Below are 23,823 nucleotides of genomic sequence, written 5' to 3'. Positions count from 1 at the left end.
AAGGTCAATCATACCATCACAAAGTGAACTGGGAGGCTTCTCTACAGAACTCATCCTTTACTCCGCCATGGAAGGTATCACTCACCCCATCCCGTGTATTGTGTGCTGCCAGTCATACAGTAACATCCATGAAAGGTAACATGATCCTGCATTAGCAACCACCATTTTGACGCCCATACATGATGGACGGAGCAAGGATTAATATTTCTCGGTGTGTTCCAAATTCCATGGAATGCGAACGTGTTGAATTGGAAAATGTTTCAAAAGATAATGAGGCAGAAGATCAATGGATATACAAATATGGAGAATCTTAAAACAAAGTCATCTCTCAGAACATGTATATCAAATTCAAACCATGGAAACCGTAAATTGTTCCCAAACTCCCCCTTCACTTGGTGGTCACAAATAAAGTCTTGGGCGCATCCCAAGATCCGTCTTCAATTTTTCTCGAGTCGCATGAAGGGAGCACCAACTGTTATCAATTAATCACTCGCCGTCGATTCTTCACATCTAATTGGAAGTTTAGCACTTCCTAATCCACTGTGAGAAATCAATTTAGGATTTATACTCATGGAATGGGTAAAAGAACAAGCTATGGCTGATATTCTGCGTGAAATAGCATGATAAAACCCATGCGAGCCATGCCTGTAGCCGCTGCGGGAAGTTCTGAGAGAAGTAATTAATCGGCACAGTTCCTCCTGTTTTGTTGTTGTAGGCTTGCAGCGAATAACAGATGCCTTTTCAAGGTCGTGGGGATAGATTTTGGTACTTGGTCGCTCCCTGCTATTGTTTTATCCTTGAGTTAAGAAGGCTTTGCTCAATTTGCTCACGCCATTGGTTTGTGTATCCAATGAGATTGTTTCATGATCCAATCTCGAGATAATAGCCCAGATATGCATTCAAGAACCAGGGCACATTGGTATCTTTATGCTAATCAGCGCGATCTATCCATCGACGAAAAATAAGCAGCGATGATCTTTACCCCCTCGAAGGAGAGCATGTGCATGGTAGACCAGGTATTGAAAAGATCTAGAACCATTCTTTCTGCCCTTCCATTTGCTTCGTATAATCTTTTGGTCTCGGGATTCTCTCAGTCTCACCCTCATCCTCATTCACATTGTCAGAGTTGGGGTTGGAGGCGAACAGTTGAAAACGGAAGAAAACTCGAATTTGGCTGGGCATTTTGTGCACGCGGGATGATGATTGTTTGATTTTTTGATATGAGGGACGGACGGCATGACTGATGTCTCGGCGCAGGAACGAAGATTCCCATGTCGGGGGATGCAAAGAAAAAGAAAGGCAGCAGAGACAACAAATGATAGCTGAGTTGTACCTTACGTATGCTTCACTGTCCACGCGGGTCATCTTACCTCATATTATCAGCCCAAAAGCAATCTTTGGATTATCAATGCTGTAGTATGAACGTAAGAACTATGGAATGAACTCGGTATCTCAAGCTGCACTGTACTGTGTCAAATTGGTCAAATCGTTTCGCTTCGGCTCGATTCGTTCCTCTACTCGTGTAGGATGGCGCTCAGGGAAGGAATTGAAATTGCAGTACCTGTTGTTAAAGTTTGTTAAGCAAAAGCAAAAGCAAAGCAAAAGCAAAAGTCGCATGGGAAGATTGAAATTCGCACAAGGAAGAATATCGTGTCGACGGGTCTGAGGTTGAGTAGCCGAGGAAATTTGGGTAGGGTTCTTATCTCAAGCTTCTACGGGGTAGACACGAGTGAGTAGATACGAGGAGGTAGCTTCGATGGAAATGTAAATCTGCAATGTGCAGACAGGTGGTAGAAATCCATGGAGTTGTGAACTGACAAGAAGGCAATAGGGGGCATATAAATGGGTAGGGCAACCTCCTGAACCTCCTGAACCTCCTGAACCTCCTGAACATCTCCTGAAGATTTATTTCTTATCAATTCATCAAAATCTGAATCAACGTCATGGTATTCTGTATGGAGATTTAATTTAAAATAACCTTTGGGATGAGTTCATCGGGCCCAGTCCATCAATATCCCAAATGATTTGTGCGTGCCATCGCGGCTACGATTGCGCTTGAGATTACTATCAATCCATGTTAGTTGCATCCACACTTGAATTTATCGATATTGAAGTGAAGGGGGGTGAGAGGTAGAGGCATATCCAGTTGAAAAGGAGAAGAGGCCTGGAGAGGGAAGAAATGGCATTGGGGGTGGGGAGAGGTGCATCTTCTCCAGTCTTAGGATGTTTATTCCAGAAATGTCTAGATAGACCGCGTATACAATGGACTCTAGCACCTCTCGCACAAGCATGAGAAAGGAGGCGAATGTTCGCAAGCCCGGTGAGATGATCAAACCTCGCTATGAATCTTTACACTGCCTTGGTTATGCGTTAATAGGAATCCGATGTTCATTCTACACTCTCTGGGCACCGCGGTCCATGATGTGACGCTCCCAAAATTACACCGTCCTTGACTTTTAAGAATAGACTGAGTGGGTGAAGGCTTTACCTCGACTTTTTATACACACGCACATATAGACTGTAATTTCCTTGTTCTTGAATTTTGGTATGCATTTCGTAGGGAGGTGCATGTGCGACACTAAAATGCTATGAGCGTATGCGTGCGTGTGGGTGTCTGGTGATTCTCATCCAGAGAGCAGCTCAATCAATCAAGGCCAACTGAGAAAGATTTCCCATGCAATGAACGAATCCAATTGAGAACCCGAACAAACACGCAGACAAAGAAACGTCCAAAGCTGTTCTCCTCTCGCTGCATTCTTGATTGGCAAACACAATGTATTTATTGACTGCCTTGATTTTTGCTTATCTCCAGTAATTTGTATATTCCTCCTCCTCGCCTCATCGCTGACATAACACACATGCCATGCGTTTCTTTGTTCGGTGCTGCATTGCTCGGTACACACCACCTATTCGTTCACGGACGGAAAGCGATGTCTATCTATTATCTCTCTCGAAAAGATTTAAAATCAAATCCAAGCAGCGACTGCTTCCTTTTGATTTGCAGACAATTTAACCCTTCGTCGTCCCGACTATTTGCATTTAAATTACTCACAGTCAGCGTTTAGCCCTTCACTATCTTGTCACACGCACAACGATCTAAGCCTTAGTACAGTGTATCAATCAGCTTTCGACCTTAGCACCACCCATTCCCATACACTACGCTCGCTCGCGGTGCCAGGGGTAGGGGTAGCCGTGAAATAGACTAAGTGACCCCCATTTATTCACCATTGGAGAAGCCTCCGACGTGCGGCTTGGTCAGAATTTAGAAATCCTCTCTCTGTGTCTGTACCTACCTGGGTACCTGGGCAGTCGGTGGAAGACTACGAACCGGCCCCGGAACTGGAAGACCAACCAAAGGCTGGACAGTGGGACGACTCCATCAAATCGAAATCGAAATCGACATCGAGTAGCATCCTGACAATACTCCCTAGCCGGTATAGTAGACGGTATCGAGCTGTCGACCTTCCTGCGTCCTAGGGCGGCCACAGATATCAATATCAACATCAACAATTTACAACACTCAAGGAACCTAGCGATCCATCCTATCAAACCCAATTCCGACTTGCCATTTGGTGAGTTGCCATTCAGACCCCAGTCTGCGCAGTGATTCATTCCCCCAAAGAGAACACACACACGACAGAGAAAGGAAAGTGGAATCCCCAGGAAGGAAAAGCCAGAGACTAGCAAGCAACCAAGCAACCTAAAATTGGTACCAGATCTACTGTTACCGCAACTTTTTTCCCCTTCCCAATCTTTCTGGATATTTCTACCATTTTGCACAATTTCACTTTGCACAATCCCTCACTCTATCAAAAATCATAGCAGATACTCGCTCGCTCTACTTCGGGGGTCAAGAAATAAAAGAAAGAGTAACAAGCAAGAGAACCTGCCTTGTTATCTTCTTCTGCGTGTAATAAACATATCTTCATCGAAACATTCAGCACAACAAGTCTCTCAGTGGCCTCCAACGGAAACTTGCGAAACCCCGCTGGCCTGCATCGTCTCAGCCATTCGATCCTCCGTTTAGTCCTGGATTCATCCTGGTTCTAAACATTTTTATTTCTCCATTCCAACTGCGACAAATTTCCAAACATCTTTTTTACTTTCGCAGACTCCCTTGCCTTGTTGCTCGCTCTGAATAGTAATTCGTTTTATGAAATTCACTCTACATTCACTCAATACTTCCTTCTTTTCGTGCTTTCCCAATCACTCAATTTGCTCTCTCGCCTACGAAGAACCACGCGGTCCATAGCTGGAGCTCGAACCCGACCAATTTACGAAACCAATCGCCAATATTCCATCCCATTATTTTGTCTCGCTCTCATATTGTTGCTTATCATAGCTTCGGGGCTTGAAGGTCGGTTCTGCGAATTCGAAAGTGGAACAAAGGAAATAAATATTGTCAAGATGGCATCTTCTAAAGTGATTACCTTATTTCCCTCATTACATACCAGCGTTATCTATTTATAGGAACCCTGCTGATCATTCCCATCTATTTCACAGGAAATTCAGCATTCTTCGAGACCTAGCCAAGGCCGACTTCCATCACTCTCTACAAATTCGAGTTCCTATCCACGACAGTCTCATACACGAAATCACTCTCATTCAGTATCGGCAGGATCACTTATACCGAGCAGCAGGGTGACTCGACGCAAAAGTGTATCTTCGAACGTTGCGAGTAATGTTAATGCACTTCTAGCTGCAGCGACAGCGAGTGAGGTTGGCGATAATCCTTTGGCAATGCCAATTTCTACACGAAGAGCAACAATGAGATCCGGACCTATGGGCAGTTTACCATCTCCACCATCGAGCCTGCCAACTCATAGAATTAGGTTGACTATGAAGTCGGGGCGTGGAGAGAGTGCAATTGACGATGACAACAATGACGAGGAGATGGAGGACGAAGAAGACGACGAGTTTACAAAGAATAGAATAAGAAGAGCGAGCGAAGGATCACAACTTTTGAAAGATGGCAAGAAGGCCAATGCCAATGATCTCAAGTGTGACAAGTGTGGAAAAGGATACAAGCACAGCAGTTGCTTGTCTAAGCATTTGTTCGTGCCCACCATCCTTTCCTATCTTCCTCCACATGGGCTTCAGCGCGGAAGCTTTGTGTGATTGTGTTGTGAATTGTTATTAACTTTTTGTTTGCAGATGGGAACATACACCACAATGGTCCTACACCTCGAAATTGTTGATCTCAAAGCATCAACAAGTACAGCTGCTAGAAGCGGCTGCCGTCCTTCTTGGAATGAACCAAGATTCCGTCAATACTCCACCGGACTCTGCAAAGGACCCTCAAAGTGATGACCAGGATTCTGCATCTAGTCTGGGTGATCACGAGAATGATCGTGCCAGCTCGGCGGATATGACACCACCACCTGCGGATATACGACACGCATACGGTGGTAGTTCGTTCAACGGTGCAAGGATACATGCTGGAAGTAGTGACTCTTATACCATGTCGGATAGGGTCCGTTACGGTGCCAGCGTTCCAGTCGGCTTCGGTCTTTTCCACCACCAAAACTATGAGCGTCGCCCGCCCTCTTCTGGAAGGAATGAGAATCAAGAGGAAGAAGGATTGACAGCAGCGATGCAGAGCCACGGACTCTCAAGCGGCTTGTCAGATGATGTTCCTCCCGTACCTGGAATCCCTGCTGAATATTTAAATGATCTTTCAGCGAGTTACACACCCAGCCTTCGCCCGCGGCAGAGGGAAAGCTTTGCCAGAGGAAGCTATGACCGTCATCAACTCCATGGAGACGGAGATGTGCAAATGGACGATGGCGATGAGAGTATGGGAGATGAGGAAGATTATGATCAGCGTTCCCGAGGTCGTTCTGATGAAGACGATGATGGTGTTTTCGGACGTATGGAGGAATAACTGCCAGCAAATCTAGATGTGCCAATCGATGTAACTTTTCAATTGGCCATTACGATTATTTCCCTTTTCTTCTCCTGTAGTAGCAATGTAATAAGTAAATTCGGTCGATTCTTAGCACCAATGGGTGGAGGTTTGATCCACTGAGGTTAAAACTAAGAATCGGGTTGATCTACCAGCACAATAAAAACAAATGTTATCAAATGAAATGAAGATACTTAGCAGTCAGACATGCAAGCTCTTGATGCCAGAGCCACTTGATATCAATTTTGATGGTAAATATAATAGTAGCGATGGTGGTGACGATATCGATGTAGTTGAGAGTGGCACATTGAGGTGTATTGTATTGTCAAGCACGCAGCTACTTGCAGGTACTTTCTCAAAAGGGTTGAGTTTCCCCTTCAGTTAACATCACTGGGTTTGAGGCTTTTAGATAGCACTTGCTGGACATTGGTTGGGTAGGGTGCGGCATGCTATCTAGATCTGGGATTAAGTTTCTTGACGTGGAAGAAAGAAGTTGGCAAATAGTAATTGGGCGTGCGGTAGTCATAAACGGAGCTGATGTAGAGAGAAAAAGCAAACGAAGCTATTGTAGTGTAAGGTTAAGAAGGAAGCAAAGCAAAACAAAATATCGATTGGGACTTATAGTTTTCAACAACTTGAAGCAACATGACTTGACTTATTTAAATTAGAAATATCAAATTTTCGATGTGGATACCAATTGAAAAAAGTGAGAAAATTGTAATGAAAAAATGGTGGTTGGCAGAACGACTCTTGTGTACAAGGAACTGGATTGATGATAGCTCACCGGTAGTGACGTCTTGGTGTCCAAGCTCAAGCTGCATCATGCAGAGCAAGCAAAAAATTCGCATGGGCAAAACATAACTCTACAATTATACATCAAAAGAATCAATTCAACGATACAAAATCAAACGATCAAACTCAAGACTTCTGTTGGTTCTTGATCAATAAAAGAAAAACCGAAAAGTGAAAAGAGTCTTTCATACTTGTGGGATAAGCGCGCCGGCTCTAGGAGACGCGTTGGTTTTGTTTATTTGCTGCCGGACCGAATTGATAGGAAAACGACAGGCGGGTATGGAACTTTCATTCATTTATATAATCGATCAAACTTAGTTATTTACAAATACATAGGGGTTTAACGCATAAAACGATCCTGAACGAAATACACCAAAACGAGAACAATAGTAGTAAGGGAAAAGAGGAGAAAATGGCTCCAGCAACGAGATCGTTAAGAAGAGATAAGGCGGAGAGCTTGGCGGACAGTACGGAGGCGGCAGCGGATCAACTGGTCAATGGAGATTTGAGCCATCTGCAAACAGTTGATGATTTGGATGAATACTACTCGAAGAAGGAGGCAGCGAAGAGAGAGAATGATGAGAATTCAATGCTTGTCAAGTCAATGCTCGACGACTCTGGATTCTCACAGCGGAAACCATCGAAGGTGCCAGATCTATTGAGGTTTCCCTTGGTGGTAGTTCTCAGTTTGATGGGAAGTGGGTTGGCTTATAGTTTGCGTGCGAGTTACATTGAGGCAGAGGAGTTGGGAAGCGTTAGTAAGAGGTATCAGGGATGGGAAGAGGCAGCTGGGTTGGTTGCGTGGAGGACTGCGGAATTGGCATTAGGTTGGTTTGGCAATTATGATGGGTATGATTTTGCGGCTATGACTTTGTTATCTCGAGGTCCTCCAGTAAGTTTTTTTTCTTCAAAATTCTGCCCCACTACCAAGTTGCGCTCGTAGTTCTGATGAGTATGTACTGATTTTTGGGATTTCAGTTGTATCTTCTAAACGCATTCTATGAGGTTAGTGTGAAGACTGTTGTGTCATCTCTTCTGATCGATACCCTCACAACCTATGTTCCATTCCGATTACTTCGACCTCTTTCTCCCGCTCATGCAGACGCTCCATCTGTACCAAACCGAGATATTACTTCAGATATTCCAGTTCAGATCATTACCACACTCCTAGCGGCATCTATCTACAGCGTCACTCTCTACGGTGCATATATGTCCTACATGCCTATTTACCTCGTTACCTATTTTGAAGGTATCCCATCTATTGCCGCCGCTCACTCCGCAACTCCCACTTCTCTCCTTCCCGTCATGTTACTTTTAGGCCTCGCAACACGTTCGTTCATTTTCACACCAGTTACAGCTACCAAGCCTTCAGACTCGGTACCTCCACCATTCAACCCTGAAACTGCTACGTTGGGAGAGACTATTCTTTATAATTTGTGGGGCTTTTCGAACAAAACTAGAATTATTATCAAGAGAACGGCTACTTTGATGATGGTTACAGGTGTTAACACCTTTTTGCAAACGTATGTTACTGTTGAGGGAGTTGAGGCGCTTGGTGCTGTGGCGTATTCGGGTATTTGGGTTGTGGCTGCGGGAATTTGTGGGGGTGTATTGGGGTTTGTGGGTGCGGTTTAGGGAGGAAAGTGTGATGCAGTTTTTATGGCTTGACGTTGAGAGAAATTGGAGGTGGGTACATTAGGGAAGATGAAGGAGAGAATTACTGTACATGGAAGAAGACGCATATGGATCTTGCTATTTCCTCTTTTTGGGATTTATTGATTTGGCGGAGTATCGCTGACTGGCTGAAGCGAGACCTTTTTGATTTGTTCACTGGCTTGAGATACAGGGGAATATGTTCACATGTTTACTTATCGACACGGCGAGAAGGGTTAGGGGATCAATCTACTCACCGGAGGGGGGGGATAATCATAAACACATTCAAGTAATCGTTGGCGGGTGTGATGATATGTTTTACCGTATTCCATCGTATTCTTTATGGTTGTGAATTCTTGAAAGGGAGCGCAGATAGATGATTTTGATGGGTGTAGAAGTGATGTTCTATGCCGATATCAAAGTTATTTCTAAAAATAGATGCATGTATTGATTCCAACAAAGGGGCATGTGTGTATGGGGTACATCTACATATCATACAAGAATGAGGAGAATCTGGATTGAAACTTTTATTGTATTGATAGGTACGTAGGTACGTAGGTACTTGTAGATACTTTGAGAAATGATACTGCAACTGTCCATATGCGATAGGACTAGTCTGACATTGGAGATGGGAGAGTAAGCAGGCATTTTATTCCTTTCAGATCGTATTGTGTAATCTTGTGACCCATAGCTTAACCGCAATTTCGAGACAAGAAGGGGGAGGGGGGAAGGGCTGATGTGAATAAAGGGTGAAATGGTAAATCGTAAATGGGAAGGTGCAAACAATCATTTTAAACGGAACAGATGATAATAAAACATATCGATAATCACTAGCACTGGAGCATTAATTAAAATATTCATCATCTACATCGATTCCCAAAACAACCCAAATTCATCTACCCATCCATCTCACACGCCATACACACGCATTCAAAGCGGTTTTACCACTTTCACCAGTTGGGCCAGTGCAGCCTTCCCTTTCCAGTTGATTTTATTCATGATCAGCTCCAGCCATCAAATCCAGCCTTCGATACGTACCTGCCTACTTGACTCCTCCGTTCCGTTGTGGGTGGTGGTGGTCTAGATACCGTACAGATACCGTACAGGTCCCGTACAGATCTCATCCATCCCATCCACTTTGCCACGGCCACTGCTCCTACTACCTGCCACTGCCACTGCCACTGCCGCCGTTTTCTCCTTATCTATTTTGGGGGGTGGGCAGATTACCTACTGATTACTCACGACGGGACTTATTGCTGGTATATCTGAAATATCACGAAACAAAGCCTTGGAACCCATGACATCCTTTGGCATATTTTATAATGAAATATGTAGGCTTCGTAATACACCAACCCAAATCTAGGATCATTTAATCGTCTTTGATTCGATCAGAGACGGATTTTATTCTGGCCGTCAACTTGCCAGACCTGCCTCTCATTTGCCATCACTCTCAGTATTTTATCACGGTATCTGCAATTACTACTGTACATACATACACACATACATACACCCATCCACACACCCATCCATCCATCCATCCATCCATCCATCCATACCATCTATCCACCCATCCATATCCATCCATATCCATCCATCCATTCATACACACATACTCCCCTTTCAGAGCCCCGTCGACATCACCGCGTCTCTTCTGCTCCAAACTAAAACAACATTCGACCCGACCAAACTAGAGACTAGAGACTAGAGACTAGAGAAGAAAATCGCATCCAGCGCTCCCACGCAGATATGGCCTCAGATGCATCCAGAAGGTATGTTTTTGAGAGAAGCTTTCTTTCCTCCCCCCCTTTTTTGGGCTGCTTCCTATTTCCTATATTGGACTTATTTTTACCCTTTGTCTCCATAACTGCTACCGGTACCTTGATACTATTTTGATCTACCTACGTAGACACCTACATTAGCTGTTTTCATAGCTTCCCCCTCCCCTCCACAAAAGCACGTGCATTTTTTATGTTATGCTATGCTACAGTTGTTCCTTGCCCTTGGGCTTTGGGGTTTGGGCTTTGCTTTCCTCCTCGCGCCGCTTTGCAAGAAACGACGGGGACCGATTGGGGGGCAGAATAATAAGAGCCAGCCACAGCACAACAAGCAAGCAAGACCCAGAATATTGTAAGGGCAACGGGGGAAACAGGAGAAAGGCGCAGAAGAAGCAAAAGGCCAGAGGCTCAAGGCCCAAAATTCATCGGAAGGGAAAGAAAAGAAAACAAAACAAAATCCCAAAATAATACCTGCCAATGATCGCAAAGTCGGCGTTAGGTAAGGGTTGGGATTGGTGACAGTATCGCGCTTTACAATTTGCCGATGGATTTTCGCGTTCTTAGTCGCTTTCACGACAGATTATTACTACACTACATACATGCCTTACCTGCTAGTGCTCCGTACCATTTCGGCCAATATTTCTTCAATTGTCTTTTTCTTACCTTTCATTCACAATTGACTTTCGACGCCCTTTTTCGACGACACACACTGGACTCTGGATTTTTTTACTAATTTGTTTTTTTCTTCTCTCTTTTAGATGGCTTGATGAGTCAGGCATTTGGAGCTGTCGAATCAAGGTCCCTCCACAATCGCATGTCGACAACCCAAGAGCAGTCGACAGTATCAATTCCAACATGAACTCTATCAACGTGGCCGCAAACACTACAATGGATACCGCTCTCGAGATGACAAGTCCCGGCCGTAAGGCCAAGCTCGCGGAAACCATTCAATCCATGGCAAACTTGAATAGTAACATTGAGAACATGGAATCCCCTATGGATCCGGATGCCCAGGCAACAATCACAGACTTTCTCGATTTTACGGAATATCTACCTTCGGATTTGGTTCGGTCATTGGCACTTATTAGTGACCTCGATGAGAAATATGTCAATGCTTCGTCGAGCTTGAATGATTTGACGAAAACCTATGGTCACCTCCCCGATCTTCCTGCCGACACAAAACCTGACCCTGTCTCTCTGCGAAAAGACATATCGACCAGCTTGACTGATGCTCTCGGTGCGCGTACTTTGGCTTTCGCAGAAGCATCACATCTGGTTGAAAACGTGGAGAGACATTACAAAAGGGCCCAGAATATATTGGCGAAGCTTCAAACCATGGCCGAAAACTATCCCGAATCTCGAGAAACAAGTCCTGTTCCGCAGAAGCCAAATTCACCTGTCGCAAATCGTGTGCCAGGAAAATTACTTTTGCGAACTGGAAACCCTGACGGTCGCATGCGTGTTCGCAAACGACGCGCGCCAATCATCACTGTTCCTGGTGAGGTCATGGCTCCCTATGAGCTCGACTACGATTCTTATGATTCGTGCAGTGATGATTCGGAATCCGACGCTGGTCCACCCACACCACGTCGGCAGACACCTGCGAGATCCATATCAGTCAATCCTAAGATCAAGTTGAAGGTCAAGCCACCTAAGAAAGAGAAAGTACCAAAAGCCCCCCGGACACCAAGGCCACCTGGAGTAATGGGAACAAACGTACATAGCGCGGTCGCCGGGATATCGACAAGTAACGCACTAGCGAAACTTCAGCCTCCACCACCGGATGCGAAAGCGGGAACCGAAGATGCGCCTTGGCTTCAGTTGACCGCATGGGAGCTTGCGAAGCTCAGAAAGAGAATGAAAAAGAATGCGGTATGGAGCCCGAGCGATACAATGATCGCACGTGAATTAAAACAATTGGGACGAGGAATAGAAGCGTATCGTACTGCAAAGAGTAAGGCTGACGCTGCAGGACAGCCTTTCGAACAATCGGTACCACCCCAACTCACCGGGAAGACAGTTATCGCGGAAGGTGCTATAAGTGCAGAAGCCTTAGGCACAGAGGAGATACAACTTAGCAATCGTGGTATGAAGCTTAATGAAGCCAAGAAATTAAAAAGAGAGGCAGCCGCAAAAGAGCTTGCCAAATTGGCGGCCGAAGAAGCCGAAGAATCTGTACGAAAGATGACAGAAGCTGCTAGTACAGTAAAGAGCCTTTTTGGGAATCATCCCGAAGACGAGAAGAAAGAGAAAGAAAAAGAAAAAGAAAAAGAGAAAGAGAAAGAGAAAGAGAAAGAAAAAGAGAAAGAGAAAGAGAAAGAGAAAGAGAAAGAGAAAGAGAAAGAAAAAGAGAAAGAAAAAGAGAGAGAAAAAGAGAAAGGGAAAGAAAAAGAGAAAGAGAAAGAGAAAGAGAAAGAGAAAGAGAAAGAGAAAGAAGAGGAAAAGGAAAAAGAAAAAGAAAAAGAGAAAGAGAAAGCTCCTACTAAAACACCTAAGAAGCAGCCAGCATCGAAAAAACGAAAACGCGAGTCTACCATCGAAGACGTAAAGGCGAATGGCGACGCAAGCTCGTCAACTATAGATGGCATAACTGACATCAATGATGCTCAAGGTGATAAAGTGAATGAAGTAGATTCTTCAAAATTAGGTAAGCCTCAATTCAAGAGAACGAAGACTGAAACCCCGGTTCCACTCCCTCATCCCATTATCACAAATGCCACTCCCCGGGCAACTCCTGTACCAACTTTGGAATCTGCCGTATCCGTGGCATCTTCCATTGCTCTGTCAGTACCAGCTACAGATACACCAATCAGTTCTACTCCGATTGCATCAGCAACGGCTACATCACCACCAAAATCCTCAACGCCAATTCTTCCTCCGGGTACGGAAAAGAAGGAGGCCAAGAAAGAGGCTAGAAAAGCAGCGGCGGCTGCTAAAAAAGAAGCCAAAGAAGCCGCAAAAGCAATTGTGGAATCGGAATTGGCAGAAAAGAAGGAAGATCAAAAATCGGAAAAGCTAGAGAAGACAACTAACACACGTGCCACTCGAAAAGCAACTCCGGTTGCTCAAGTAATTGAACCTACTACACCACCGGTATCAGAACCCCTCCCAGCTAAAAGGCCAACATCTTCTCGTGGTAAAGCAGCCGCTGCAAAGGAGGCGGTAGCTGCCGCTGCTATCAAAGCAGAAGAGCCCATTTCTGCAGCTCCCATGCCAGCAGTATTAGATCGCCCTAGACGTACCAGCACAGCTCGTAACACACCGGCACCAGAAACTCGCCAACCGAGCAAAAGAGCAAAAAGGCCCGCTCCAGGCGTTGTGACTCTTACTACAGAAGGTGGATCTACTGCTGTAAGCGTCGGGAAGAGACGTGCTGCTCCACGCAAAAAGGCAGGACAGAAAAAGGAAAAGAAGGATGGAAGAGAAGGCAGTGCGGTTCAAGAAGTTCTGGATGAAGTAGATGATGATGGAAACTTGATTGATCCAAACGAACAGAGATACTGCATTTGTAATCGGGTTAGCTTTGGCACGATGATTGCTTGTGAGAATGACAATGTGAGTTTTCCTTTCCACAAGAGGTCTGTGTCTTGGTTTGTATGAAACGAGGAAGAGAGGAGGAAAGAGGGAGAAGTATAGACAACACGAGACTAATGATTGATTGACAGTGCGAGAAAGAATGGTTTCACTTAGAATGTGTGGAAATGACGGCTGTTCCTCCTAGAACCACTAAGTGGTATTGTCCGGATTGTAGGATTATTTTGGGAATTGGTGAGAAAGGGGAGGTCAACGCTAGAGGGAGGAAAAGGTAATGGCTGGGCTGGGATGATAATGCGTGGTAGCTTTGGTGATTGGCTAATTAGCTAATATGGAGTTCACAATATGGCTGGCTGGCTGGTTTGATTGATTGATAATAATGACTTTGGGAATTGGAATGATTGCACAATTGCTTGCATGCAACAAAGGCGATGGGTCATGAATTCATGATGTTTTCCTTGCAATCTTGGTCCGGAGAGTGTATGATTATGTATATTGTATGGATGGGAGGTGGGATGTTGGCAGGATGATTTTGTGATACTCTGTTCGATCTGCTGGCTGGCCGGCTACTGGGGGTGGGTTGGTTGATTGGCTGTTTGTGTGGATGTGTATAGACAAGTAATATCACATGTACGAGTGGACAAATGTAGAGGTTTAATGGAAGTGTATCAACCATTGTAGTGGACATGATCTTTTGAGATGATATTTTTTGGCCCATATGTTCTGTATTTTATGTGATCTAAATATGATACCAACAACACCACCCTGGCATTTCTCTATTGAATAGATCCAGGAACCTCGATATTGAATTTCTCGCCGTTGATTCCCCAGCGCGAAATGGATCCGCCGCTTCCGAAGAGGAGATCGAGTTTGTGTTCGCGGTGCCAGATGAATTTCTTTTTGTTTTTGGGGAGGACTTGGATAAAGTACTGGGGGTTGGGGATGGGTGTTAGAATTGGAATTTGGGGTTGTGGCTTGTGGGTGGTTTGTATTTTTACTTTTGACTTTTGACTGCTGATTTGTGGAGGGAGGAATGGAACTTGAGATTAGGGGTTTGGGAGAAGGGGGGAGGGGAGAGGGGGGGAGAAAGCATATGATAGGGATAGGCGAGCAAAAAGGGGAGGAGGGATATATACATAGGAAAGGAACAGAAAAGAATAGAATAGATAACCACGTACCAAGACTTTATGTTCGGGAATCCACTCCTCGTCCATGGGATCGAGTTTCCAGTCGGAAGCATTTTTGAACATGATGCCGGCGTGGCGATCGCGATAGCCGATGAGGTGGTTTTCGATGGTGTAGGAGGGGTCGTGGAGGAGACGGTGGAGAATATTTTTTGCGGTGCGGAGGGGTGGGGATTTTTGTGTGGGGAGGGGTTTGGAGAGAGAGAGGGGAAGGGGGTTGGGGTTGGGGTTAGGGTTTGAGAGGGGGAGATGGTTGGGGGGGAGGGGTTGGGTGGGGGGATGGAGGGGGCTTGAAAGGTACGGGTGCTGGGTCGGAGATGGAAATGGGATGTTTCTAAGGATGAGGAGGTGTGGATGGTGTAGGATAGATAACCTTTTTGGTTTGGGGGTGTGGCTTTGTCTTTCTGGAGTGAGGAAAGCCATTTTTCGAGGGTGGAGTTGAGGTCTGGGGGTGCGGCGGTTTTGATGCCGAGGAGAAAACATCCTTCGTAGAAGGGAGAGGAATCATCTGCTTCTTGATCGACTAGGGGCTGAGGCCATAGATGAAGGATTGAGGGAGAGGGTGAAGAGGGAGAGGAAGAGGAAGATGTGAGGTCTGTTAGAGCTACAAGGGGATTGTTAATATCATATTTCGGTTTGTGGGTGGATGGACCTACAACTCCTCAATTCTACCAATTTATCACCAAGCATATCCAGCCATCTTCCACATTCCAGTGAGGAAGTACCTGAATACATGAAGTCTATCTGAATGACGTCTTCGCCCACAAGTTTAGCCGATATGTTCTGTTGTTGAATACTCGCGAGGAGATTTTTCCAGAATGAGAAATGGGGATGTCTTTCTGCGGGTGTACTTTCGATGATGGAGTTCATGAGCTGGAATTTTAGGTAGAGGAGTTCGAGGGTTGATCTATCTACACTTTGAAGATGGTAGAGGTTATAGATATTGGTCCATTGAGTGAGTTGGTTTCTTTAGTGTAGTGTTAGTATCTGTATGGTGATAGGAAAAGGAGAAGAAATTTACTCGGTTAGATATTCATCCTCGTCATCGTTGAAGAGACCATTACCGCATTCCATATAATAGGGCGTGAGGTCAATTTCTGGAACCTTTCCATAGTAGGTAAAAAATTGACGGATTATAGTTTTGAAATCGAGGTTCTCTTGGAATGATTCTGATCCCATACCTGATGATAAGGAGGCGATTATCGAATTGTCACACTTTTGATCCGGAGTCTCTGCATCATTGGGTGTCACATGATGTGGTTCGGAATCTGATGATAATGAGTGCCGTAAAAGGGCGACGATGGAAATGGGGGTGAGAGTTCCAATCTTAGAACTTCCATACAGTCCTTGAATCGTTGCCCATGCTCTGATGTAGTGGTAGGCACGGCGTAGGGTATTGTCTGTTTCAACTGCATCTTGTTAAATTGGCATCTCTAACTCATATTTCTGGGGAAGTATGGCAGATGGCCAATAAATGGAGATAAAGTTTTGAGGGGGGTTGAAACAACAAACAGAAGCTTACACTTTTGAGCGAAATCGATCAACCAAAGAATTCTGGTGGCTTGTTGTGACGACCATTCGTCACAGTATTGGAGGGCCGCTAGTGGAATATTTTGAGGCGATTGGTTATGGCTATTTGATATGTGAGCAACACTAAACGTTTGATGAGCCGTTGCATGAGTGGAGATTCTTTCGATAGAGATCTAAGGGGGGCACTTGGCAACATACGTTCTTCTCACAAAAGGCTCACAACAACCATAATTAACCTCGAAAACGAAATCATTGATTCGTATGATAAACACTGGATGTGCGCCTGGCTGAACCGATGACACAACAATACCCGCATCCGGGTACTCAACTTGAGCCTTTTGGATTGCCTCCCAAAAAACATCTATAAACAAACTTGCTGAAATAGTTCCAAAAACCACGCATTCCAATGTTTCGTTTCTTGCCGTACACTGTATGGCGTGGCTCCCAGTAGCAAAACAGACAAGCTTTGGAAGGGCGCCAATGCGAGCACGACGAGCGCTTGGAATACCTCCTTGATCTTGGCTATCAAGGTCTTCTTCTGGACCCAAGCCTTGCGGGTCCAGAAGTTTTTGTAATGTTTGGAAAGCTAGATTAGCTTCTTCCCACCATCCTGAAGTTGGGACTTGGAATTGGTCTTGGGAGTATTGCGTGAGTATCAACTCCTCATTATTTGTGTCGTCTGCCATGGGGAAAGTGTGGAGGGGGGTAAAAATAGCTCGAATTGTTCAAAAATAGAAATTAATTGGTTTGAAGGGGAAGGAAATGATATCTGTGTACAATGACTATTGTTTGAATAATACAGAAACGGAACGAAAGAAAAATTGTTTTGATTTAGGAAATCGGCAGAGAGCTTGCTTTGCCTTTAACACCTTTGAAGTGTGCTTGCTACCTTACCTCTCTATTAGTGCCTACCTTCAAATCTGCCTTGGTGACCTGTCAATTGACGGATCTTACAGCATTGAATAAAAGAGAAGAGTCACCGTCGCCAGACCCTCTCCAAAAATGAAGAATGTGCATCTTTCGTCTCGGTCAGTGACTCATACAACTTTGTACGTACACCCAAATTCACAAAACAAATCGAAGGGCACCCAGCATCAACATTTTCTTTTACGGCACTCCTTCGCACGCGATCAGATAATCGTTTGAATAACAATAAAACATGTGGTGAGCAAAGGCAAACTTGATTGGCCAGTTGCACAACCATGAACTCCGGAGATGAGATGAGAACAAAGAGAAATAAATTGGCACCAGAGTGGAAAAGCTTGGTGAATGGGCGGAGGAAGCAAAAGATTGTGGGTGGCCAAGGTCTGGGCAGTACGTAGTGTAGATTTGGCTAGTTGTGGAGCAATGGTGATTGGTGGTAAGGAAAGACATCTGAGCATACAGAGTCTGAGAGAGTGTATATCCAGCCGAATTCCGTACAGCCAAAATAGAATGTTTCATAAATTATTCAGGTATGCATATCTATGAATGAGTGAATGAATGACCAGGTGTATGCTCATATCAAGGTATGCCAGCAGGTACATCTGCAATATTGGAGAAAGAATATGGGGAGATTTAAATTAATACGCTCAGTCAGCCAGTCAGCCAGTCAGTCAGTCAGCTGAAAGTGCAAAAGGGGTGGATCATCCCACCCCGCATAGATTGAAGAAAGCTTAAGAGAAATGAGTTGATTATTTGCCGATACCTTCCTGCTGTCCCTGTACTCCGTACTATCATCTCATCAATAAAGTGGCACTTTGTTCCATGGAATCTTACCATTTTAGATACGCGGAGTTCCATAGGGTCTTCTAAGATGTATAACAGTGACATACTCGTATGGATACGAGACAAGCTGACATGTGTAGCTGATGGATGGTCGTCTAACGGAAGTACTACTCGAGTATGGTATAGTACGAAAAGGCATCTTTGAGGAATTCAGGAAGTTCGAGGCATTTTCGAGTATGGGATAGTGGGAAAGCCAACCTTGAAGTGAAGGATTCGATATATTGAACTCTATCTACCTCGGTATAGGCTAAGAATGAGTTTGAGAGGAATTGGCCTTCGCGTGTTAATTATCACAATACCCTTCTTTCTTTCTTTGCCTACCTCGCCTACACACTGCACTGCACTGCACGCAGATACGTACTGGCGGATAATATGAACTCAATCCCAATCACTCAGCTGCCTCTTCTTTGCAGACTATACGTAATAAATAATGGGGAAGTATGGTACGGTGTACTCGAATTATAAGACCTCAGTGTAACCAACTGCATTATGATCCAAATTGAATCTCTAATACAGCAATACCACCTACGTTCTATACCGTGGCTAGACACAATTCACTCTCTAGGTTAAACTCTATCGTAGAGAGACCCAAAGTAAAAGATAAAGACATTTCGAAGCTTATTAATAGATGTAACCGACCACTTACATCGAGCACATTTGGTTGTCTAGAAGCAGCTACCGGACTGAAAGTACTTGTGATCCTTTTCTCCATCGTGCCTCGAGCATACCTACACCGTACTCGCCCTAAGAGATTAAACTTTTGAGTTAAATTTCATTCATATATGGTGTGACGACCAGTGGAATGGCATTTCGGATTGAATCATCTTATGGACATAAAACTGTGATGGGTGTAAATGAAGAAGGAAAAGGGTTAAAAAGGTTAAAAGATAAAAGGGCAAAAGGGCATACTGTGTAAAGTTAGATGGAAGAAAACACAGCCCAAATGCCAAGAAAATACGTAGAGCCAAGATAGCCAAGTTTCTCCGATCTTGGCCTCGGGGCGCAATCTCTTGGGGTTGAAAGGGTTTGAAAAGGTTTGAAAGAGTGATCGGGCCAAATTGCTCATTGCCTGTTAGCATTAAGGTCGTAAGTTTGCACATGTTCCTTCCATACATGCCAAGAAAGATTAACCAATTAAATAATCAACTCGAGTTTGATCCGAGTGGAATGCCAAGAGACTAGGAGTGGAAGCCAAACCCAATACGGTCGCCAAGAACTTGTGCCAAGACTTGGTCCCGCCCAGAGATTCCGTTATTCTTACAAGAAGGCACCAAGATCCTCCCTTTGCTTGGAGAGACTTGAGAGAAAACATAATTCGAAAGATCAAGAGTTTTCTTCTTTCTTTGATTCCAGTTCATCATCGATATTTTATCAAAACGTTGGACTTTCATCGATCCATTTGCTATCGTCAATCTGATATCGATACAGCCAAGACCCATAACTTTTTGGATTAATCCATTTCCATACACAGTTTAGTCTGTGAAAGGTTCATTAACCGACCATCCTTCATTGGCTGATCTATTGGATCTATTCCTAATTTCACAATGTCGAGTCAAGACCAGCAGCAGCAGCAACAAACTGCACAACCTCAGACTTCGACCGCCTCGAGTTCCAATGCAGAAACGACCTCCACAGTAACTCCATCAATCCAGCAAAACGTTGTATCTGATGATAGTTTACTCTGTCAATGGGAGAAATGTTCTGAGAGATGTCCCACTCCAGAATCTTTATTTGTACGTTTGGTTTTGTTTCCGTAGTTTGATGGCCAGATCATCCATTGTATCGTTCCAAAGTCTTTATACTCATACTCTACTCTAGGAACACATCTGCGAGAAACATGTCGGCAGAAAGAGTACCAATAACTTGAACCTCACCTGCGGCTGGAATTCATGCCGTACTACTACCGTCAAACGCGACCATATTACATCTCATATTCGTGTGCATGTTCCACTCAAACCCCACAAATGTGAATTCTGTGGAAAAGCATTCAAGCGTCCTCAGGACTTGAAGAAACATGTCAAGGTAAGACTAAGAGCTGGCGTGTATTTCCGCTGCTGTGCTGATGTATCCTACCAGACCCATGCCGATGATTCCGTTTTATTGAGATCCCCAGAACAGCCCGGTGGCCCAAACGGAGGATATAGACAACCAGGTGGTAAAGGTACGTAAGGGCGCAAGTTGCCTTTGTTCATACAAATGTCTCTAACCTTTCTTCCGTAGTAATTGCTAATTTGCAGCACCTCGCAGCAAACCCCATGGGCTATTATGACCACAATGCTTCCATGCACCCTGGTTCTGCCGGTCTTTATGGCAATTCGCATCATGGTGGACACAGTGGATATTATGCACCCGCTCATCCTCCACCATCTTCATATGGCGGAGGCCCAGGTTATTACCAAATGTCTCACAACCCCGATCTTGGTCAACATGCAGCCTGGGATGAGAAGAAGCGAAATTATGAGAACTTGAATGACTTTTTTGGTGCTGCTAAGCGTCGTCAAATTGATGCCAATTCTTATCAACAAGTCAACCAAAGGTTGATGGCATTACAAGGCATTCCAATTAGTGGAGGTGGAGCTATCCATGACTACATTCATTCGGCACCTCAATTAGTTCCAATTGATGGGCATGGAGGTCACGGAGGTCATGGTGGTCATGGAGGTCCTATTCCACAACACCAATATTCCCTACCTCTGCCAAACTTGAGGACCAAGAGTGATTTGAATTCCATTGATCAATTCTTGGAGCAAATGCAATCAACAGTCTACGAAAGTTCAAATGCAGCAGCAGCAGCAGGCATTCATCAACCTGGTGCTCATTACACTCACCAGTCTATCAACTTCCGTCAAAGTCACTCGCCACCTCAAACTCAAATCCACAACATTGGCTCAATGGCACCACATGTTTCGACTTCTTACGCCTCAGCACCAATGACTGCTACCCACTCATCTCATTCAGTTTCATCTGGTACACCAGCTTTAACACCTTCCTCGAGTGCCGTTTCATATACTTCTGGCAATTCTCCAATGTCCTCAAGTGGATTATCTCCCATCTCTAGACACAGTTCTACATCAACTGCATCATATCCCAATCTCCCTGCAGTATCCCTCGGATACTCTCCACATCATTCAGCAACTGCACCAACATCTACACTTGGCACAAACTTTGATAGTGATCCTCGTCGTCGTTACTCTGGTGGTATACTCCAAAGAAGTGCTGGTGGACTCAACTCTAGCCAATATCGCGAGTCTATGGAGACCGCTACTATTAGCTCTCCGTCACCATCTCCCAAAGAAACAACTCCTCGCCCTGAGTCTATTGTTCAAACGGATGTCACAAATAACATTGATCCAGCTCTTTCTGTAACTTCACCTACAGTCAGATCAGTTGATACTCTCGAAAGTGCTCGCGACAGAGCTGAAGAGGCATGGATTGAGAATATTCGTGTCATTGAAGCTTTGCGAAGATATGTCAGTGACCGACTTCAAAATGGAGAGTATGTCAAGGATGAAGAGGATTCTTCTCCGGCCGATGTTGATATGAAAGATATCCCAACAAAGACCGAGGAGAAGCCAGCTGAGAGCTTGTACCCCGTTCTGAAAACAGATGATGATGATGAGTAGTTGATTTTCAAGTATTACAAGGTTGTTTTGATCAGGTGGAGTTTTCTGGGAAGGTTGCTTGCTATATCAAGGGTTGAATGATGCTTCGATACATTATTTCATAGGGACAAGGTGGCGCTGGCATGGATGGAGTATGATAGTCATTCAGCACGTTGGTCGGTTACTTGCTTTGATCAAAATATGGAGAATGATACGATAGGGCAATAGTTTATTTATTTTGATAAATGGAATAACATTTACATTAACTAAATGAAGTATAGTGTACGGATGAATTAGTATGTGACAAACCAGTTTTGGGGTTTACTCTAAATCATGTCTTTTAGTGTTTGAAGTGATTCTACAATGAGCTTGCAGGTGCAATGAATATCTATGATGAGATGGGATGAGATGGGATGAGATCTACTCGGGCCCGTAGAGAACCCCACATTTTAATCACAGCTCCCCGAAGCACCCCACCCTGACGACGTTGACAAAAGACGCATTTGCCATTGCCTTTCTCATCATACAGTATACATTGTTTTCAAGCCGTCTCATTGATTCATCATCGTCCCATCATCATCCCATCATCAGAAGTCAGTAAAGATGTCGCAACATTCATATGCATCAGAGTATCCACAGGGGGTCGAGGCAGAAGAGGGTATTAAAGAGTTTTTTGAGGCATTTTATAAATTGAGTGATACAGAGGAAAAGCACGAGGAGTGAGTCGATCCTTTTTTTGTTCTTTTGTTTGGAGGGTTTCAGAAAGGAGTTAGGTTAGGGATCGGAATGGTGAAGAGAGAACGGATGTTTCTCATGATTTTGATTTCGGGAAGAGGGTAGATAGAAGGGGTGGTTGAAAGGGGGATCGGAAACTTCGGGTTTCAGAGGCTTGGAATGATTACGATGATGTGGAGGGGTTGGAAATAGAGTTTCGATGGTGGAGATGATTAAATTTGATATCCTAGAATTGACGGACTGAAGGAAAAGCAAGGATCTGGGAGATTGAGAATTCTAACGATGAAGAATGGACGGGTTTGAAGTTGGGGGAGGGAAGCGTGAAGAGGATAAAGCTAATATGTGGATGCATCAATAGATATGCAAATCAATTTGCTGAAGATGCGGAGGTAGTCATGGGGATTAAGAGGGTTAAGGGGAAAGAAGGTGAGTTTTGACTTCCGATTCTGTTTTGTATTCTTTGGTATGGAGGGAGGAAAGACGATGAGGGAGGAGTCTGGGGGCTCACGAGGTTTGAAGGATTAGTTAAAGAGTGCTTTCTTTGGCGAAATGAAGATGCGCGAGAATGGAAGGGAAAGGGAATAGGACTCTAGGGTTTAATGGCGATGAAAACCCGCTAATATAAAGGTCTAGAAATTCTGGCTTTCAGAAAGGGCATGTGGGAAAAGGTAGCAAGTCGTTTGCATACGGCTCACAAGATCTTTCCCTTTGGAAAGGGATCGACGGAGGTTATGCTGTTTGGAGTCGTGGCTGTGAGTTCTTCCTGTCCACTTGGTGTTTTCGTAGTTCAGGGAGTTTGGGTTCGGGTAGAGAGAGCGAGTGGGTGGTGGTGAGGGCAAGATACAGAATATAAGAAGAGGGGAAATCTGTGAGTTGCGATGCTAATGCTCTACTGATATAGTATGGATTGAAAGATGGGAGAAAGGCCGATGTAAGTGTCACATTTGTTTATCTTGTAGCTATGAGTGAAGCTGCGTGGACGTATACTCATATATGAAATAGGTTGAATGGGCCGGACGGGCCAAAATGGTTCAAGAGGGTGGAAAGTGGAAATTAGGATTTTATCAAGTTTATCTGGTGAGTGCATTTCTAGTTGCCATTGATGTATAGGTAGCAAGGGAGTGAAGAGAGAGGGGCATTGATGGCTGATGGGTATGTGTTAGGATTCGGCTGCTGTGCAGAATGCCAAATAAGGTTGGAAACCCAAAAATGGAAGGGGCGCGTGGATGAGGATTTCGGATGAATAGGGGGTTTTACATAGATGGATATAAAATACAACTATATTAGACTTCATATTAAACTATAGTTGGACGAAAGCAATGTGGACTTCTAAAGTTCAAGCTCTG

The 23,823-nt window shown here is 44.5% G+C and overlaps 6 protein-coding genes across 10 annotated transcripts; 5 read left to right on the top strand and 1 right to left on the bottom strand.

Moving 5' to 3' along the window:
• The first annotated feature begins 3,229 nt into the window (after nucleotides 1-3,229).
• Nucleotides 3,230-6,581, top strand: BCIN_10g05990 (hypothetical protein). The gene is made up of 3 exons (XM_024695732.1): nucleotides 3,230-4,422; nucleotides 4,504-5,054; nucleotides 5,155-6,581. The coding sequence occupies exons 1-3, from the start codon at nucleotides 4,408-4,410 to the stop codon at nucleotides 5,882-5,884; spliced, it is 1,296 nt and encodes a 431-aa protein (XP_024551526.1). The 5' UTR covers nucleotides 3,230-4,407; the 3' UTR covers nucleotides 5,885-6,581.
• A 168-nt stretch (nucleotides 6,582-6,749) lies between these two features.
• BCIN_10g05980 (hypothetical protein) lies at nucleotides 6,750-9,051 on the top strand. The gene is made up of 3 exons (XM_024695731.1): nucleotides 6,750-6,974; nucleotides 7,034-7,589; nucleotides 7,676-9,051. The coding sequence occupies exons 2-3, from the start codon at nucleotides 7,110-7,112 to the stop codon at nucleotides 8,330-8,332; spliced, it is 1,137 nt and encodes a 378-aa protein (XP_024551525.1). The 5' UTR covers nucleotides 6,750-6,974; nucleotides 7,034-7,109; the 3' UTR covers nucleotides 8,333-9,051.
• A 170-nt stretch (nucleotides 9,052-9,221) lies between these two features.
• BCIN_10g05970 (hypothetical protein) lies at nucleotides 9,222-14,330 on the top strand. 3 transcript variants are annotated; one of them, XM_024695730.1, is made up of 4 exons: nucleotides 9,222-10,119; nucleotides 10,884-11,997; nucleotides 12,103-13,680; nucleotides 13,791-14,330. In XM_024695730.1, the coding sequence occupies exons 1-4, from the start codon at nucleotides 10,097-10,099 to the stop codon at nucleotides 13,932-13,934; spliced, it is 2,859 nt and encodes a 952-aa protein (XP_024551523.1). In that variant the 5' UTR covers nucleotides 9,222-10,096; the 3' UTR covers nucleotides 13,935-14,330. The 3 variants fall into 3 exon arrangements, with proteins under 3 accessions (XP_024551523.1, XP_024551524.1, XP_024551522.1); XM_024695729.1 differs by having other exon boundaries at nucleotides 10,884-13,680; XM_024695728.1 differs by lacking the exon at nucleotides 9,222-10,119 and having other exon boundaries at nucleotides 10,804-11,997.
• Nucleotides 14,331-14,359: 29 nt separating this feature from the next.
• Nucleotides 14,360-17,217, bottom strand: BCIN_10g05960 (hypothetical protein). Of its 2 annotated transcripts, none has more exons than XM_024695726.1 (6): nucleotides 16,572-17,217; nucleotides 16,366-16,475; nucleotides 15,865-16,252; nucleotides 15,500-15,810; nucleotides 14,838-15,447; nucleotides 14,360-14,588 (listed from the first exon to the last, which is right to left on the bottom strand). In XM_024695726.1, exons 1-6 carry the CDS (start codon nucleotides 17,057-17,059, stop codon nucleotides 14,399-14,401), a joined length of 2,097 nt encoding a protein of 698 aa, XP_024551520.1. In that variant the 5' UTR covers nucleotides 17,060-17,217; the 3' UTR covers nucleotides 14,360-14,398. The 2 variants fall into 2 exon arrangements, with proteins under 2 accessions (XP_024551520.1, XP_024551521.1); XM_024695727.1 differs by having other exon boundaries at nucleotides 14,361-14,588; nucleotides 16,366-16,496.
• Nucleotides 17,218-19,430: 2,213 nt separating this feature from the next.
• On the top strand, nucleotides 19,431-22,105 carry Bcpac1. 2 transcript variants are annotated; one of them, XM_024695725.1, is made up of 4 exons: nucleotides 19,431-19,873; nucleotides 19,959-20,162; nucleotides 20,217-20,301; nucleotides 20,388-22,105. In XM_024695725.1, exons 1-4 carry the CDS (start codon nucleotides 19,685-19,687, stop codon nucleotides 21,761-21,763), a joined length of 1,854 nt encoding a protein of 617 aa, XP_024551518.1. In that variant the 5' UTR covers nucleotides 19,431-19,684; the 3' UTR covers nucleotides 21,764-22,105. The 2 variants fall into 2 exon arrangements, with proteins under 2 accessions (XP_024551518.1, XP_024551519.1); XM_024695724.1 differs by having other exon boundaries at nucleotides 20,361-22,105.
• Nucleotides 22,106-22,200: 95 nt separating this feature from the next.
• On the top strand, nucleotides 22,201-23,816 carry BCIN_10g05940 (hypothetical protein). Its single transcript, XM_001545542.2, has 6 exons — nucleotides 22,201-22,461; nucleotides 22,836-22,903; nucleotides 23,111-23,229; nucleotides 23,379-23,408; nucleotides 23,480-23,554; nucleotides 23,641-23,816. The coding sequence occupies exons 1-6, from the start codon at nucleotides 22,346-22,348 to the stop codon at nucleotides 23,668-23,670; spliced, it is 438 nt and encodes a 145-aa protein (XP_001545592.1). The 5' UTR covers nucleotides 22,201-22,345; the 3' UTR covers nucleotides 23,671-23,816.
• Nucleotides 23,817-23,823: the final 7 nt, after the last annotated feature.

This window comes from Botrytis cinerea, chromosome 10 (assembly GCF_000143535.2).
Source record: "Botrytis cinerea B05.10 chromosome 10, complete sequence".
Lineage (NCBI taxonomy): Eukaryota > Fungi > Ascomycota > Leotiomycetes > Helotiales > Sclerotiniaceae > Botrytis > Botrytis cinerea.
This window is presented reverse-complemented; position numbering and strand designations above follow the sequence as displayed.

Bases quoted from the DNA above. Each gene is read 5' to 3' on its own strand.
- BCIN_10g05990 (XM_024695732.1), top strand. The intron at 5,055-5,154 runs GTTCGTGCCCAC...TTTTGTTTGCAG, and splicing joins AGTTGCTTGTCTAAGCATTT to ATGGGAACATACACCACAAT.
- BCIN_10g05980 (XM_024695731.1), top strand. From the start codon at position 7,110: ATGGCTCCAGCAACGAGATCGTTAAGAAGAGATAAGGCGGAGAGCTTG. The intron at 7,590-7,675 runs GTAAGTTTTTTT...TTGGGATTTCAG, and splicing joins TGTTATCTCGAGGTCCTCCA to TTGTATCTTCTAAACGCATT.
- BCIN_10g05970 (XM_024695729.1), top strand. From the start codon at position 10,097: ATGGCCTCAGATGCATCCAGAAG. The intron at 10,120-10,883 runs GTATGTTTTTGA...TCTCTCTTTTAG, and splicing joins GCCTCAGATGCATCCAGAAG to ATGGCTTGATGAGTCAGGCA. The intron at 13,681-13,790 runs GTGAGTTTTCCT...ATTGATTGACAG, and splicing joins TTGCTTGTGAGAATGACAAT to TGCGAGAAAGAATGGTTTCA.
- BCIN_10g05960 (XM_024695727.1), bottom strand. From the start codon at position 17,059: ATGGCAGACGACACAAATAATGAGGAGTTGATACTCACGCAATACTCC. The intron at 16,253-16,365 runs GTAAGCTTCTGT...AACAAGATGCAG, and splicing joins GATCGATTTCGCTCAAAAGT to TTGAAACAGACAATACCCTA. The intron at 15,811-15,864 runs GTAAATTTCTTC...ACTACACTAAAG, and splicing joins GAGGATGAATATCTAACCGA to AAACCAACTCACTCAATGGA.
- Bcpac1 (XM_024695724.1), top strand. From the start codon at position 19,685: ATGTCGAGTCAAGACCAGCAGCAGCAGCAACAAACTGCACAACCTCAG. The intron at 20,163-20,216 runs GTAAGACTAAGA...GTATCCTACCAG, and splicing joins ACTTGAAGAAACATGTCAAG to ACCCATGCCGATGATTCCGT. The intron at 20,302-20,360 runs GTACGTAAGGGC...TTTCTTCCGTAG, and splicing joins TAGACAACCAGGTGGTAAAG to TAATTGCTAATTTGCAGCAC.
- BCIN_10g05940 (XM_001545542.2), top strand. From the start codon at position 22,346: ATGTCGCAACATTCATATGCATCAGAGTATCCACAGGGGGTCGAGGCA. The intron at 22,462-22,835 runs GTGAGTCGATCC...ATGCATCAATAG, and splicing joins ACAGAGGAAAAGCACGAGGA to ATATGCAAATCAATTTGCTG. The intron at 22,904-23,110 runs GTGAGTTTTGAC...ATAAAGGTCTAG, and splicing joins GAGGGTTAAGGGGAAAGAAG to AAATTCTGGCTTTCAGAAAG.